The sequence below is a fragment of the Leucoraja erinacea genome, chromosome 3 (assembly GCF_028641065.1).
Source record: "Leucoraja erinacea ecotype New England chromosome 3, Leri_hhj_1, whole genome shotgun sequence".
NCBI classification, from domain to species: domain Eukaryota; kingdom Metazoa; phylum Chordata; class Chondrichthyes; order Rajiformes; family Rajidae; genus Leucoraja; species Leucoraja erinaceus.
In genome coordinates this window covers 4525425-4542042 of record NC_073379.1, presented here as the reverse complement: position 1 = coordinate 4542042, position 16618 = coordinate 4525425, and the positions used below count along the sequence as shown (strand labels likewise).

Sequence of the window (16618 nt, the reverse complement as noted above, 5' to 3'; positions counted from 1 at the left end):
TTCTCTCGTTCTTCTAAATTCTCGAGAACACAGGTCTGGTCCAATGAATCTCTCCTTGCACGGTAAACCTGCCAATGATAGTGATACAGCATGGACGCAGGCCCTTCGGCCCAACTTGCCCATGCTGGCCAAGATGCTCCATCTAAACTAATCCCACCTGCCCGCATTTGGCCCATATCCCTCTAAACCTTCCCTATCCATGTATAACATATATATAACATATAACAATTACAGCACGGAAACAGGCCATCTCGGCCCTTCTAGTCCGTGCCGAACACTTACTCTCACCTAGTCCCATCTACCTGCACTCAGACCATAACCCTCCATTCCTTTCCCATCCATATACCTATCCAATTTATTTTTAAATGATAAAAATGAACCTGCCTTCACCACTTCCACTGGAAGCTCATTCCACATAGCTACCACTCTCTGAGTAAAGAAATTCCCCTCATGTTGCCCCTAAACTTTTGACCCTTCATTCTCAAATCATGTCCTCTTGTGTGAATCTTCCCTACTCTCAATGAAAACGCTTATCCACGTCAACTCTGTCTATCCCTCTCATAATTTTAAAGACCTCTATCAAGTCCCCCCCTGAACCTTCTGCATTCCAAAGAATAAAGACCTATCTTGTTCAACCTTTCTCTGTAACTTAGGTGCTGAAACCCAGCCAACATTCTAGTAAATCTCCTCTGTACTCTCTCTATTTTGTTGACATTTTTCCTATAATTAGGCGACCAAAATTGTACACCATACTCCGGAATTAGCCTCACCAATGCCTTGTACAACTTTAACATTACATCCCAACTTCTATACTCAATGCTCTGATTAAATGTACCTGTCCAAATGTCTTTTAAATGTTGTTACAGTACACCTGGAACTGTTTTAGTGATAAATAGGGTATTGAGTACCAGTTGAAATTAATGTATTAGTTTAGAGGAACAGTGCAGAAACAGGCCCTTCGGACCACTGAGTCCCATACACTAGGACTATCCTACACACTAGGGACAATTTACAATCTTTACCAAAGCCAATTAACCTACAAACCTGTACGTCTTTGGAGTGTGGGAGGAAACCGGAGTACCCAGGGAAAACCCACACAGTCACAGGGAGAACGTACAAACTCTGTACAGATCGAACCCAGGTCCCTGCCGTTGTCAGACAGCAACTCTTCCGCCACCATGTCACCCAAATATTTCAATAAATTGTAACTCCTCGGTGAGCTAAAATTATTTTCCTTTTATTCCCAAAACCAGATGTTCCAGATGCTCACAATGTGAATTAAAACAAAAATGCTGGATATCCTCAGCCAGTCAAGCAGCATCTTTGGCACGAGGAATGGTTAACATTTATTTGATGACCTGATGAAAGTTTGTCGAACTGAAGCGTTTATTCTGTTGGCAGCCCATTATTTCCATTTTCTATTTTGTCTCTTAATTCTTTCTCTACCTCACCACGGTTGAGAAAGAGTATAATTATCTCCTTGCTCCCAAAGCTCTGAAAATACAGTAACCCAATATCAACTGTGTGTGGTGAACACAGTAACAGACCTCACTGTTGTAGTTACCAAGCGGGACTATAGAATCTTGCACTTCATTAAGGATTGACTTGACTCTTGAAATGTGACTCGTGCCGTTCAGTGCCTGCACCAAACACTACAGTGAAATCATAGAACAGTACACCATAGGAACAGACCCTTCAGCCCACAATATCCATGCGGACATGATGCCAAGTTAAATTAATCTCCTCTGCCTGCGCGTGATCCATATCTCACCATGACCTTCAGATACAAGTGTTATTGCAATGCGCCGATTTTATGTCAATCTTCTCTATTTAGTCAAACAGGACACATTTTTTCCAACCTTTGCTAGAAACACCTTCCGTGTTTTCTAAATGATTATTACATTTAGTCTTTTAATATTTGTTGAACACGTTGGAGGTGGCGAAACTGATGGGAAAAGGGGGAGTACGAAGGGATCTGGGGGTCCTTGTTCATCAGTCAATGAAAGTAAGCATGCAGGTACAGCAGGCAGTGAAGAAAGCGAATGGCATGTTGGCCTTTATAACAAGAGGAGTCGAGTATAGGAGCAAAGAGGTCCTTCTGCAGTTGTATCGGGCCCTAGTGAGACCACACCTGGAGTAGTGTGTGCAGTTTTGGTCCCCTAATTTGAGGAAGGACATTCTTGCTATTGAGGGAGTGCAGGGTAGGTTTATGTTGCACGGTGAGCCAGATGCAACAAAATTTTGTTCAGACTTGCATTTGTTGGTGTATTTTTGAATGACAATAAAGTATTTGATTGATTGATTGATTGATACATACAAGGTTAATTCCCAGGATGGCAGGACTGTCATATGCTGAGAGAATGGAGTGGCTGGGCTTGTACACTCTGGAGTTTAGAAGGATGGGAGGGAATCTTATTGAAACATATAAGTTTATTAAGGGTTTGGCCACGCTAGAGGCAGGAAACATGTTCCCGATTGTTGGGGGAGTCCAGAACCAGGGGCCACAGTTTGAGAAGAAGGGGTAAACCATTTAGAACAGAGACGAGGAAACACTTTTTCTCACAGAGAGTTGAGAGTCTGTGGAATTCTCTGCCTCAGAGAGCGGTGGAGGCTGGTTCTCTGGATACTTTCAAAAGAGAGCTAGATAGGGGTCTTAAAGATAGCGAAGTCAGGGGATATGTGGAGAAGGCAGGAATGGGATACTGATTGTGGATGATCTGCCATGATCACATTGAATGGCGGTGCTGGCTCGAAGGGCTGAATGGCCTACTCCTGCACTTATTGTCTATTGTCTATTCACAGTATCAGCAGTAAATGTAAACATATTTGTCCCAGGAAATTACCCATCGTGTAAGTGGGGACTAGGAGAATCAAGGAGAATTGATGGGCATGTTATAGGCAACAGGTTAGACCAGACTTTAGAGATACAATGTGGAAACAGACCCTTCGTCCCACTGAGTCTGCGCCAACCAGCGTTATCCCTGTACACTAGCACTACCTGCACACTGGGGACAATTTGCAATTTACAGAAGCCAATTAATCTACAAACCTGCACGTCTTTGGAATGAGGGAGGAAACTGGAGCCCTACGGAGAAAACCCATGTGATCATGGGGGGAATGTAGAAACTCCGTACAGAGAGTAGTCAGGATGGAACCCGGGTCTCTGGCGTTGTAAGGCAGCAACTCTAACGCTGCGCCACTGTGCCCACCCCAAATGCTGCTGACGGCTGAATAGCTGCGGATCCGTGGTTCAGCTGATAGAGCTGCTGCCTCACAGCGCCAGAGTCCTGTGTAAATTGGTCCTAGTGTGTGGGGAGTGGATTCGAAAATGGGATAACTTAGAACTACTGTGATTTTGGTGGTCAATGGACATATAGCTTCCATGCTGGAGGACCTCAGCGGGTGAGGCAGCATCTCTGGAACGAAGGAGCCTATTTCCTTCGCTCCATAGATGCTGCCTCGCCCGCTGAGTTTCTCCAACAATTTTGTCTACCTTCGATTTTCCAGCATCTGCAGTTCCTTCGTAAACATAGTTTCCATGCTCTATCTTTCAATCAATCAATCAATCAATCATTCATTAAGACAGCAATAGCAATCCATGAGATTGGAATATAGCTAACCGTCTCCTTTACCAGAGAATTGAGGTAGAAAGTAAAGGCAGTGATTAACTTGGATGGAACTTTAAACAGTGCTAGAGTACTGGCTGGTACTGTTTTCTAAAGATTTGACCTCCTTGTACAAAGTCTGGTCAGGGGTCAGTAACCACATTTGTTTACATTTCAATTCAACATTAATAGAGTGAAATTCTCAGAAAAAATATTCCACCTCCCACCCTGCCTCAACCACTTTGCTTAATTTAAATTGTGAATAAACAGTTGGAAAAATGATTGCATTTTGAAGTATATGTCTTTGCGATATTAAGTTGTACACAGTGGGTTTTAAAAGTAAACTTCAATCCTCTTTCTTCAGTGAAGGACATTCCTCGCCCAGAAATGAACTGCTTCACAACATCGATCCGCTGTTTGTTGATAATTCTCCATGTAAGTGTGACTTTCTAAAATACTTGCTCGGTAATGTGATGAATGAGCCCGTCAATTGTCAGCTTCCTTCGCCGCAGGAGATCTTCACCCAACGCCCACCCCCTCCCTTCCTCCTTTTTCCTCCTCTCTTCCCAATGCCCCACACGGATGCACACCCGTTTTCTCCTACTCTCCCGCCTCCTTCCCCCTCCCCATCCCGTCCCCTTCCACCCTGTACCCCTTTCTCTGGTTGCACGTTTCACTCCCCTTCTCCTCGTCTCTCCTCTATCCGACACGCTTTTGTCTTCTTTTCATCTTTGACCTTTGTCCACTCTTCTGCCAGTCACAGCCCCTCCTCACCTATCACTTGCCAGGCTTTGTCCCACCTCTTGTCTAGCTTTCTCTCATTCCATCTCCCACTACAATTAAACTGAAGAAGGGTCCAGAGATGCTGCTTGACTGCAACACCTTGTGATTGTGTATCTTCTTTCAATGGCGTATACCTTCCTGTTGTTGGTGTTCACGCTGAATCCATCCAACTGCAAATAATGGGGCAGCCATTACAAAATATAAGAACATAAGAAACATAAACCAAAGTAGGCCATTTGTTCTCCTGTTCCTGCTCTTTGAGTTTAGTTTATTGTCTCGTGTAACGAGGTGCAGTGAAAAGCTTTTGTTACGTGCTAACCAGTCAGCGGAAAGACAATACCTGATTATAATTGAGCCATCCACAGTGTACAGAAACAGGATAAAGGGAATCACGTGAATATTTATTGCAAGATCAAGTCCATTAAAATCTGATCAAAGATAGTAGGAGGGTCTCCAACGAGTAGATAGTAGTGTGTAGGAAGACACAAAATCTTGTTGTAACTCAGCATCTTGGTTAGAGTCGAGACCCTTCTTCAGGAGGGGGAGACTAGAGACATGGTAGGGTAAAGAGTCAGATCAAAGCAGACAATGAAATGTAGAACGCTACTTTGTTAGCTGAGGGGAAGGTGACGAAGAGACAATCAAATAGTCAAATATCAGTCAAATTAATCAGGTGGACGGTGAACCAAGTCGGAAGAACTCGGGTGGGGGAGGGACGGAGAGAGAGGGAAATCAGGGCTTAGAGAAATCAATATTCATACCGCTGGGTTGTAATCTGCCCAAGCGAGATATGAGCTGGTGTTCCTCCAATTTGCACTGGGCCTCACTCTGACAGTGGAGGAGACCCAGAACAGAAGGGTTAGTATGGGAATGGAAGGCAACTGGGAGATTGCTTAGGCCAAGGTGGACCGCGCAGAGGTGTTCAGCGAAACGATCGCCGTGCCTGCCCTTGCTCTCGCAGGATAGTAACTCAGAACTGCTCTTTAGTTGTTGGTTGGATGGTCCAGTTGCCTCGTAACAGCTGGGAAGTAACCATCCCTGAATATGGAGGTATGCATTTTCACACTTCTGTACCACTTGCCTGATGGGGAGAGGGGAGAAGAGGGCGCGATTGGTCCTTGATTATGCTGGTGGCCTTGCCAAGGCAGTGTGTGGTGTAAATGGAGTCAATGGAAGGGAGGTTGGTTTATGTTTGTGCTCTATAATTCAATAACATCATAGGTGGTCTTTCACGGCAGCTCCACTCTCTTGCTTGGATCCCACATCCATTAGTTCCATTGATTTCTGTTTTGATCCACTTTGCAATTGAACCTACCTCTTGGCTACTGAATCCCAAAGACTAACTTGCTGTTTGGAGCAATATTTCTTATTGTCACAGTCTCCACATTTTGAGGCTATGTCTCCTGGTTCTGACGACCTCGGCCAGGAGAATAGTCAGCCAAGCAGCCATTCTTTTAACGCTCTTAAGAGCTTTTTGTGTTTCATTGAGATTGACACTTATTCTTCTAAACTCGAGAGTATAGCTTGGTTTCATTAATCTCTTCATGTGTGACGAGCACAAAATGTATGCAGGTACTAGAGCAACGTTTAAGAGACATTTTAAGTGGTACATGGATAGGACAGGTTTAGAGGGGTATGGGGCAAATGCAGGCAGATGGGACTAGTGTAGATGGGACATGTTGTTTGGTGTAGGCAAGTTAGAAACATAGAAAATAGGTGCAGGAGTAGGCCATTCGGCCCTTCGAGCCTGCATCGCCATTCGATATGATCATAGCTGATCATCCAACTCAGTATCCCATCCCTGCCTTCTCTCCATACCCCCTGATGCCTTTAGCCACAAGGGCCACATCTAACTCCCTCTTAAATATAGCCAATGAACTGGCCTCAACTACCTTCTGTGGCAGAGAATTCCACAGATTCACCACTCTCTGTGTAAAAAACGATTTTCTCATCTCGGTCCTAAAAGACTTCCTTCCCTCTTATCCTTAAACTGTGACCCCTAGTTCTGGACTTCCCCAACATCGGGAATAATCTTCCTGCATCAAGTTGGGCTGAAGGACCTGTTTCCACATTATATGATGCTATGACTAAGCCTGCCGATCCAGGAATCAACATTCAAAGATTTCACGGTACGTAGTCACCCCTTAAAAAGCATTGTTCAGGATAACCACTTGGCCATCTTTCCAATACAGCGCATTCCCAGAACTCCATTAGTCACCTGCTCATGGTCCCATCCTCAACACTGCATGTCTTTATTTCCCCCAACAAATACTCTTGTGTGCTCTTAGCCCTCCTTAGCTCATGAACCCACGTTAGCTCATCAACCTTTAGAAAGGGGATGAGAAGGAATGTCTTATGTCAAAGAGGGTGGAATCTGTGGAATTCACGGCTGAGGAGGTCATTCGATTCATTTTTTGAAGAGGTCATCAAGTGGATTGATGAAGGCAAGGCAGTGGACGTTATCTATATGGACTTTAGCAAGACCTCCCTCAAGATCTCTCATGCTAGGCTAGCCTGGGCAAGACTTGCACAATAAATGGAAGAGCCCTGGAGATTGTTGTGGAACTGGGAGATCTAGAAGTGCACATGAATGGTTCCCTAAAAGTGGCGAGGCAGGTGGACAGTGTGGTGAAGAAGGCGTTTTACACGTTGCATGATAACAACTGTCCCTGAATCTTGAGGTAAGCGTAGTATGCAGAACAGGTATATAATGCTCATCTAGTACCACTTTTAAAGTAACATATTGTATAATTATTGCAGTAAAGGTGGTCATTTTTGGGTGAGAGCTTTCAGGAATGTGTACATATGCTTCTTTAAATGGCACAACACCTCTAATCCTCATTTTCTTTGAAACTGAGTAAGTAATAAATTTTTCCAAGTGTTTAATCGTGTTCGCGTCAGCACTAGGCTAATAGAATGTGAGACTTTGTCTTGAAGGTGTGGGAGTAAGGAAATCCTGTTGCTATAGAACTCCACTGAAATTACATCTGGAGTGCTGGAGGCAGTTTTAGTCTCCTTAGCCAAGTAAAATATACTTGCTATTATAATAAAGTTAGTTGGGTCTTGAGAAAGGCAGCTTACGAACGATCGAGTAACATGGGTCCATATCCCTTCAGAAGGCTGATCTCATTATAATGACTGAGGTAAGTTAACGCAGACTAGGGACCGAACAAAAACCAGAATGCACATTGCTGAGAGAAATAGTCTTTGGGGAGGAAAGTAGATGCACCTGCTTGCTGTCTAGACAGCTTACAGCTGCTGTAGCAAATGGGTTGTTCTCCCAGTTCCCAGGGTAGGCCTGAGTTTCCCACATCTCCGGTAAGAAAGTCAAGTAAAGTTTTGGCAAATTTTAAAACTAAAAGCATCTGAAAACATTTTTCTTTTGTGCCTTTGGGTTGGTACTTTCCGCAAACTTGTTGATTTGTTGCATTTCCTGTTGTAGTTCCACCTTTTATCTAAAGGTCACAACTTAAGCGATGGTTGTAGCAGGATTGTCACACTTTTTATTAAAAATGCCAAATAGTTCAGTTTATAAAAGGACTCTCTGAAATGTTGAGTTCCTTTGTTTCTGCTTTAGATAAGTAACCTTAATAACAGAAAACCAGGCACAATGTAAGTGAAATTGATTGACACTGCTGAACATAGCTTAGGGCTCTTTTGTTCGAAACAAAATGATGGATTTTCTAACTTAAGATTTCTCTTCATTCAGTGTGGTGGTATCTTTAATAGTACATTTGAAATGGCATCTTGAGCAATCTTCATTCGGTTATGGTAGCATCACTATTCCCACACAAAGTGGAAGATGATTTGGTAATCTTCGGTAAATCGGAGGCTGTACTGACTTCTCTTACTGGAATTCATTTAAAACAATTGAAACATAGAAACATAGAAAATAGGTGCAGGAGGAGGCCATTCGGCCCTTCGATCCAGCACCGTCATTCATTGTGATCATGGCTGATCGTCCCCTATCAATAACCCGTGCCCTGCCTTCTCCCCATATCCCCTGACTCCACTAGCCCCTAGAGCTCTATCTAACTCTCTCTTAAATCCATTCAGTGACTTGGCCTCCACTGCCCTCTGTGGCAGGGAATTCCATAAATTCACAACTCTTTTTTTCTCAAAATGTTTTTTCTCACAGTCTTAAATGACCTCCCCTTTATTCGAAGACTGTGGCCCCTGGTTCCGGACTCGCCCAACATTGGGCACATTTTTCCTGCATCTAGCTTGTCCAGTCCTTTAATAATGTTATATGTTTCTATAATATATCCCCTCATCCTTCTAAACTCCAGTGAATACAAGCCTAGTCTTTTCAATCTTTCCTCATATGACAGTCCCACCATCCCAGGGATCAATCTCGTGAACCTACACTGCACTGCCTCAATCACAAGGATGTCCTTCCTCAAATTAGGAGACCAAAACTGTACCACAAGAGCCCTATACAACTGCAGAAGAACCTCTTTACTCCTATACTGAAATCCTCTTGTTATGAAGGCCAACATTCCATTAGCTTTCTTCACTGCCTGCTGTACCTGTAAGCCAACTTTCAGTGATCGGTGTACAAGGACGCCCAGGTCTCGCTGCACCCCCCCCCCCCCCCCCCCACCTTATCTAACCTAACCCCATTGAGATCATAATCTGCCCCCTTGTTTTTGCCGCCAAAGTGGATAACCTCACCTTTATCTATATTATACTGCATCTGCCACGCATCTGCCCACTCACTCAACCTGTCCAGGTCACCCTGTAACCTAACATCCTCTTCACAGTTCACACTGGCACCCAGCTTTGTGTCATCCGCAAACTTGCTAATGTTGCTCCTAATTCCCTCTTCCAAATCATTAATATATATGGTAAACAGTTGCGGCCCCAACACCGAGCCTTGCGGCACTCCACTCGCCACTGCCTGCCATTCTGAAAAGGACCCGTTCACTCCTACTCTTTGCTTCCGGTCTGCCAAACAATTTTCTATCCATGACAACACCCTGCCCCCAATACCATGTGCTCTAATTTTAGTCACCAGTCTCCCGTGCGGGACCTTATCAAAGGCTTTCTGAAAGTCTAGGTACACTACATCCACTGGCACCCCTTCATCCATTTTACTAATCCATTGCTTTGTATCTAACCATCCTCCACTGATTGGAGAAAGTACCCCATTTATTTGAAGAGATGCAACAAAGCTGCTTCGGGAATGACTTTTGTTAGTTGCAGTCTTTAGCTTAATTTAGAGATGCAGCATGGAAGCAGGCCCTTCTGCCCACTGAACACTACAGTAACACAATCCTACACACAGGGACAATTTACAATTTTACCAAGCCAATTAACCTACAAACCGGTGCATCCTTGGAGTGTGGGAGACCGGAGCACCCGGAGAAAACCCACGCAGGTCAAGGGGAGAACATACAAACTCCATACAGACAGCACCCGTAGTCAGGGTTGAACCCAGGTCTCTGGCAGGATTGAACCCGGGTCCCTGGCACGATTGAACCCGGGTAAGGCAGCAACTCCACCATTGCGCCACTGTAATGAATTCCATTACAGAAATTATCTGTAAATGGGGACACAAGGAATTACAAATGATTGAATCTTGCTTAGATGCTGGATGAACTCGGCGGGTGAAACGGCATCTGTGGAGGACATGTTAGGGTACTTTTTGATTGAAGGGTCCTGACCCGAAACGTTGACTATCCATGTCCTTCAGAGATGTTGCCTGACCTACTGAGTTACTCCTGACTTGGTATGTGGTACACGGTCTATTTGTGTAAAAGGCTCTCAGTTGTAATCCTGCCAACTCATTGATTATCACAACAATGTCAATGGGCTGGTCGCAACTGAAATGCGAGTCATTTTTGACTAACTTTCGAGGAAGGCAGAACAGTGGCGCAGAGATAGAGTTGCTGCCCTACAGTGTCGGACACCCAGGCTCGATCCTGACTACGGATGCTGTCTGTACGGAGTTTGTACGTTCTCCCCACAACCTGCGTGGGTTTTCTCTGGGTGCTCCGGTTTCCTCTAACACTACAAAGACATACCGGTTTGTAGTTTAATTGGCTTCTGTAAATTGTCCCTAGTATATAAGATAAAACTAATGTACAGGGCGATTGCTGATCGGCGCAGCCTCAATGGGCCAAAGGGCTGTGCTGTATCTCCAAATCTAAATTCAGGAGTAAAGGGAACTACCCAATGCCGAATTATATTCCATGAATGGACATTTTTGTTCATAGTGGTAAAACATCAGTTCACGAGAGTTTATCGTCATGTGTCCCAGATAGGACAATAAATTCTTGCTTTGCTTTAGCATACCAGAATATAGTAGACACGAATACAGAGTAAATCAGTGTGTCCATATACCATTGTATAAATATATACACACATGAATAAATAAACTGATAAAGTGCAAATAAACAGATAATGGGCTATTAATGTTCAGTGTTTTGTCCGAGCCGTGTTTAATAGCGTGATGGCTGTGGGGAAGTAGCTATTCCTGAACCTGGTCGTTGCAGTCTTCAGGCTCCTGTACCTTCTACCTAAAGTAGGTATGTTACAAAACCTACCTGAATCGTCATTGGGAATCTGCCCACAGCCAGGTCCGCGATTTTGGCGCTGTTTGGAGGGGGCGGGTTTAAAACACGATTTTTACTAGGCTGTACTAATCGCAGATGTTCAGCCTAGTAAATCATTAACGAAAAATCGCTGCAAGACCCGGTCGCAAAAGGTATTATTAGTTTTATAGGCCTCGATAATATAGCTATAATAATTTTTAAATTACTATCTGATTCCGCAACCTCTCGCAGCCCCAGGGTTTTATAAAGCAAACAATTAAAGGTATGTACCTTATTTTTACATTAAATGGGGCATATATATAACCCTATATATCAAGTTATCTATAGCGAGTAGTTCATTTTGGGCTTTTTATATCCCGCAGTATTTTTCTCGGCATTTGAGGGCACTAATCCAGCGCGATGTCAACATTCTAAACCAGCGCGTTCACAGAAACCCACTAGAAAGCCGATTTAAATGGGCATTTATTTACAGCAATTGAACACTAAATTCCTTCGCTCCATAGATGCTGCTGCACCCGCTGAGTTTCTCCAGCTTTTCTGTGTAACCTTCGATTCTCCAGCATCTGCAGTTCCCTCTTAAACACTAAATTCCTTCCATTTGGCCTATAAATTAATGTAAATTAGATATAAAAATCATGTTATATTGTGAATTATTTGTGAATATTATTTGGACACTTAGGCTATTTAAAAATGTTAATCTTTCCTTAAGAAATGGCCTTTTAACTATCCAAGATCACAGCTTTTTTGTAATGTCCATTGAAAATCAATAGGGAACAAGATGCTAATTTCTGAGTATGAAAATGGCCATAACTTTTTTAATACTTGAGATATGAAAGTGAATTTGGTGTCAAATTAAACTTATTGTTATGCTTTATCTGATGGGATAAATTGCAGACTTGATTTTTAAAATCTCAAAATTTTGTAACATTGCTACCTAAAGGTAGTGGGGAGATGAGTGTGTGGCCAGGATGGTGTGGGTCCTTGATGATACTGCCAGCCTTTTTGAGGCAGTGACTGTGATAGACCCCCTCTATAGATGGGAGGTCAGAGCCGATGATGGACTGGGCAGTGTTTACTACTTTTTGTAGTCTTTTCCGCTCCAGGGCACTCATGTTTTCGAACCAAGCCACGATGCAACCAGTCACCATGCTCTCTACTGTGCACCTGTAGAAGTTAGAGAGATTCCTCCTTGACATACCGACTCTCCGTAATCTTCTCAGGAAGTAGAGGCGCTGATGTGCTTTCTTTATGATTGCATCCGTGTTCTCGGACCAGGAAAGATCTTCAGACATGTGCATGTCCAGGAATTTGAAGCTCTTGACCCTTTCCACCAGCAACCCGTTGATATAAACGGGATTGTGGGTCCCCATCCTACCCCTTCCAAAGTCCACAATCAGTTCCTTGGTTATGCTGGTGTTGAGAGCCAGGTTATTGTGCTGGCACCATTTGGTCAGTTGGTCGATCTCACTTCTATACTCTGACCCATCCCCATCAGTGATACGCTCCACAACAGTGGTGTCGTCAGCGAACTTGATGATGGAGTTGCATTATGATTGGCTACACAGTCATGAGTATAGAGTGAGTACAGCAGGGGGCTAAGTACGCAGCCTTGAGGTGCTCCCGTGCTGATTGTTATCGAATCTGACACATTTCCACCAATATGAACTGACTGTGGTCTGTGAATGAGGAAGTCGAGGATCCAGTTGCAGAGGGATTTGCGGAGACCCAGTTCTGCGAGTTTGGTAACCAGCTTGGAGGGGATGATTATATTAAATGCCGAGCTGTAATCAATGAATAACAGCCTGACATATGAGTTTTTGTTGTCCAAGTGGTCCAGAGCGGAGTGGAGAGCCAGCGAGATCGCATCCACCGTTGATCTGTTGTGGCGGTAAGCGAACAGAGGGGAGGGAACTTTGGTGGTGAAAATAAAAAGCTTGATGTGAAGAAAACCTCACGCTTCAGGAATCAAAGTTACAAGCTTACCATTTTAATGTAATATAGAACTGCAAATAGTGTAGTTATCTCAGTTCCAATTACCCAGATACAATCCTAAATTCTGGTGTTATCTATAAATAAAGTCTGCACATCCTAGTAGGTTAACCTATGATGAGCGTTTCATGGCACTGGGCCTGTACTCACTGGAGTTTAGATGAATGAGGGGGGACCTAATTGAAACATACAAAACAATGAAAGGCTTGGATAGAGTGGACATGGAGAGCATGTTTCCACTAGTGGGAGAGTCTAGGGCTAAAGGTTCTAACCTCAGATTTAAAGGACGTTCTTTTAGGAAGGAGATGAGGAAATGTTTCTTTAATCAGAGGGTGGTAAATCTGTGGAATTCTTTACCACAGAAGGCTGTGGAGGCCAAGTAGGTGGATATATTTAAGGCAGAGATAGATAGATTCTTGATTAGTAGTATCAGAGGTTATGGGAAGAAGGCAGGAGAATGGGGTTATGAGAGAAAGATAGATCAGCCATGATTGGAAAGCGGAGTAGACTTGATGGGCCGAATAGCTTAATTCGAATCCTAGTCCTTATAACCTTATGACCCTCTCTGCGGCCACATGGGTTTCCCCTGGGTGCTCTGGTTTCCTCCTACATCCCCAAATCATGCTGGTTATTAGTTGGTTAGTGGGGTCAAGGAAAGAGCATTCACATCGCTTCCCTGGACTGTATCCACCACCATGCACAAGCAGTGCAAGACGCCATTGTATGCAGATGCCGAGAGGCGTGTTCAGCTTTGGCTGAATAATTTCTAATCTTGTGATGTGCACTCGATAAGAAGAAGAGTTGGTTAGTGTAGATTACTCCCAATGTAGGTTAGTGGTTGGACAATCAGACGGCTATTAATGGGTAAGTCAGAGGATAAGTTAGAGGAGAATACGAGAGAATGGTATTCATCAAAGAACCAATTGCATTCTTTATAAATAAATATTCTAAATAAATATTTGCATAGCTTTGAGTTTATCCAGCATGGACTCAAAGCTATGTGAAATATATAATGCAAATATTTTAAGCAAAGTTGCAGTATTAAAATGGGCAGAAATTGTAGGTTTTATATGGAAATGTTATAATGAGTGATGGAGCTGGCTGTACAGACTGGTCTTGTTTTTTAACGTCTTACGATAGAGAGATTGGACACTTACCATTTTATTCTCCAAACTAATGCATTATTTTAAGATGTTTGAAATATTTCCATATCATTTTTTAAAATTGAGGTTTAATCGGTTTAATCCAAAATTACTGTGGTTGCAGAGATTGAACTATTTGTTTCTGTTGCAGTCCTACAATACACAAGATTTACAATACATCTTTCCAGATGTTATTAAAAAAACTTGTAAAATGTGGGGGGATAAAATCCAGATCTTGATGGGAAGCGGATAAATATTGGAAAGTCAAAATAAATGCCTATGTGTAGGAAAGAACTGCCGGTGCTGGTTTGTACAGAAGATAGGCACACAATGCTGGAGTAACTCAGCTGGTCAGGCAGCATCACTGGAGACAAGGAATCGGTTACGTTTTGTATCGGAATTTTCTTTCTCAGACTGAAAGGTAGAGGTGGAGGTGGAGGTGGGGGGGGGGTGGGGGGGGGGGGGGGGGGTGCAGGTGACTGGCGGGTGAAAGCAGGCCAGAACAAAACCATGGACTTAGATTTTACCATAATGCTGGGATGTCCAGGAGTTAAGTTTAGTTTATTGGCACTTGTACCGAGGCACAGTGAAAAGCTTTTGTTGCATGCGAACCAGTCAGCAAAAGGACAATACATTATTACCATCAAGCAATCCACAGCGTTCAAGATAAAGGGAATATTGTGAACATTGTTTCGTGCAAGAGTCCAGTAAAGTCCGATCAAAGATAGTCCGAGGGTATCCAATGAGGTAGATAGTAGTTCAGGACTTCTTTATTATTGTTTGAAGGTTGGTTCAGTTGCCTGGTCACAGCTGAGAAGAAACTATCCCTGAATCTGGAGGTGTGCATTTCCACACTTCTATACCTTTTATCCGAGAAGAGGGAGTGGCTAGGGTGTAACTCATCCTTGATTATGCTGCTGGCCTTGCCGAGGCAGCCTGGGGTGTAGATGGAGACAGTGGAAGGAAGGTTGGTTTGTGTGACGGTGTGGGCTGCAACCACAATTCTCTGCAATTTCATGCGGTCTTGGATGGAGCTGTTCCTAAAATCAAGCTGTGATGCATCCCGATAAAATGCTTTCCTTCCTTTCAGTGAGAAAGAAAGAAGTCCTTCCTTTCAGTGAATTACTTTTGAAGTGTGGATTCCGAGTTTGTGACCTTTTATTGAATAAACCAGTGATTAAATGTAACCTGAGTGGGAAATCCTGCTCTTCAGTCTATTGTTAATAGCGATTGTGTTGCTCAGATCTAATTCAACTTAAAAGTGTAGAAGTGAACGAAAAATGTACTGCAGGTGCTTTTGGCAATGTTCCACATAGTAGGCTGCTCCAGAAGGTTAGATTGCTTGGGATCCAAGGAGTGATAGCTGAATGGATAGAAAATTGGCTTCATGAAAGGAAGCAGAGGGTGGTGATGGAAGGTTGTTTTCTGACTGGAAGCCTTTGACTAGTGGAGTGCCTCAGGGTTCGATGCTGGGCCCATTGCTGTCAGTCATCTATATCAATGATTGGGATGGGAACGTACAAGACATGATTAGCAAGTTTGCAGATGACACTAAAGTGGGTGGTATTGTAGATAGTGAAGATGGTTGTCAAAAGTTGCAGCAGGATCTTGATCGATTGGCCAGGTGGGCTGAGGAATGAATGGTTGATTGAATTTGATAGAGAAATAGGAGATGTTACATTTTATGTAGTCTAACAAGGCAGGATCTGCACAGTGAATAGTAGGGATCTGGGGAGTGTAGTAGAGCAGAGGGATCTAGGAGTGCAGGTACACAGTTCTTTGAAAGTAGCAAAACAGATAGGTCTGAAGAAGGATCTCGACCGGAAACGTCACGCATTCCTTCTCTCCAGAATCTGCAGGGCCCGCTGAGTGACTCCAGAAATTTTTGTCTATCACAGATAGACAGGGTGGTCAAAAAAGTTTTTGGCTCATTGGCCTTCATCAGTCAGAGTACTGAGTATAGTTGGGATGTCATGTTACAGTTGTATAAGACATTGGTGAGACCACATTTAAAGTAATATGTTCAGTTTTGGTCACCGTGTTACAGGAAACATGTTGTCAAGCTGAGAAGGATGCAGAGAAGACTGATGGGGATGTTGCAAGGACTCGAGGGCCTGAGCCACAGGGAGAGGTTGAGTAGGCTAGGACTTTGTTTATTGGAGTGTAAGAGGATGAGGGGTGATCTTATAGAGATGTACAAAATCATAAGAGGAATGGATTGGGTAAATGCACAGTCTTTTGACAGGGTAGGGGAATTGAGAACCAGAGGACATAAGTTTAATGTGAGGAGGGAAATATTTAATAGGAACCTGAGGGGTATTTTTTTTACACAAAGGTTGGTGGGTATATGGAATGAGCTGCTGAAGGCGGTAGTTTAGGCAGATACTGTCATAACATTTAAGAGACATTTGGACAGGTACATGATGGGATATGTTTAGAAGGTTATGGTTCAAGCGCGAGCAGATGGGACTAGTGTAGATGGGACATGTTGTTCAGCGTGGGCCAGTTGGGCCAAAGAGCCATGCGATATAACTCGAGGTAG

At 43.5% G+C, this 16618-nt stretch overlaps 1 protein-coding gene across 1 annotated transcript in view; it reads left to right on the top strand.

Annotated features, from left to right (window-relative positions):
* arsb (arylsulfatase B) overlaps window positions 1-16618 on the top strand; it is a 90798-nt gene that overhangs the window by 62481 nt on the left and 11699 nt on the right. Inside the window, exon 6 of the mRNA XM_055631609.1 lies at window positions 3970-4040. Within this exon, the coding sequence (XP_055487584.1) occupies window positions 3970-4040 (71 nt within the window). The remainder of the gene's footprint in view (window positions 1-3969; window positions 4041-16618) is intronic.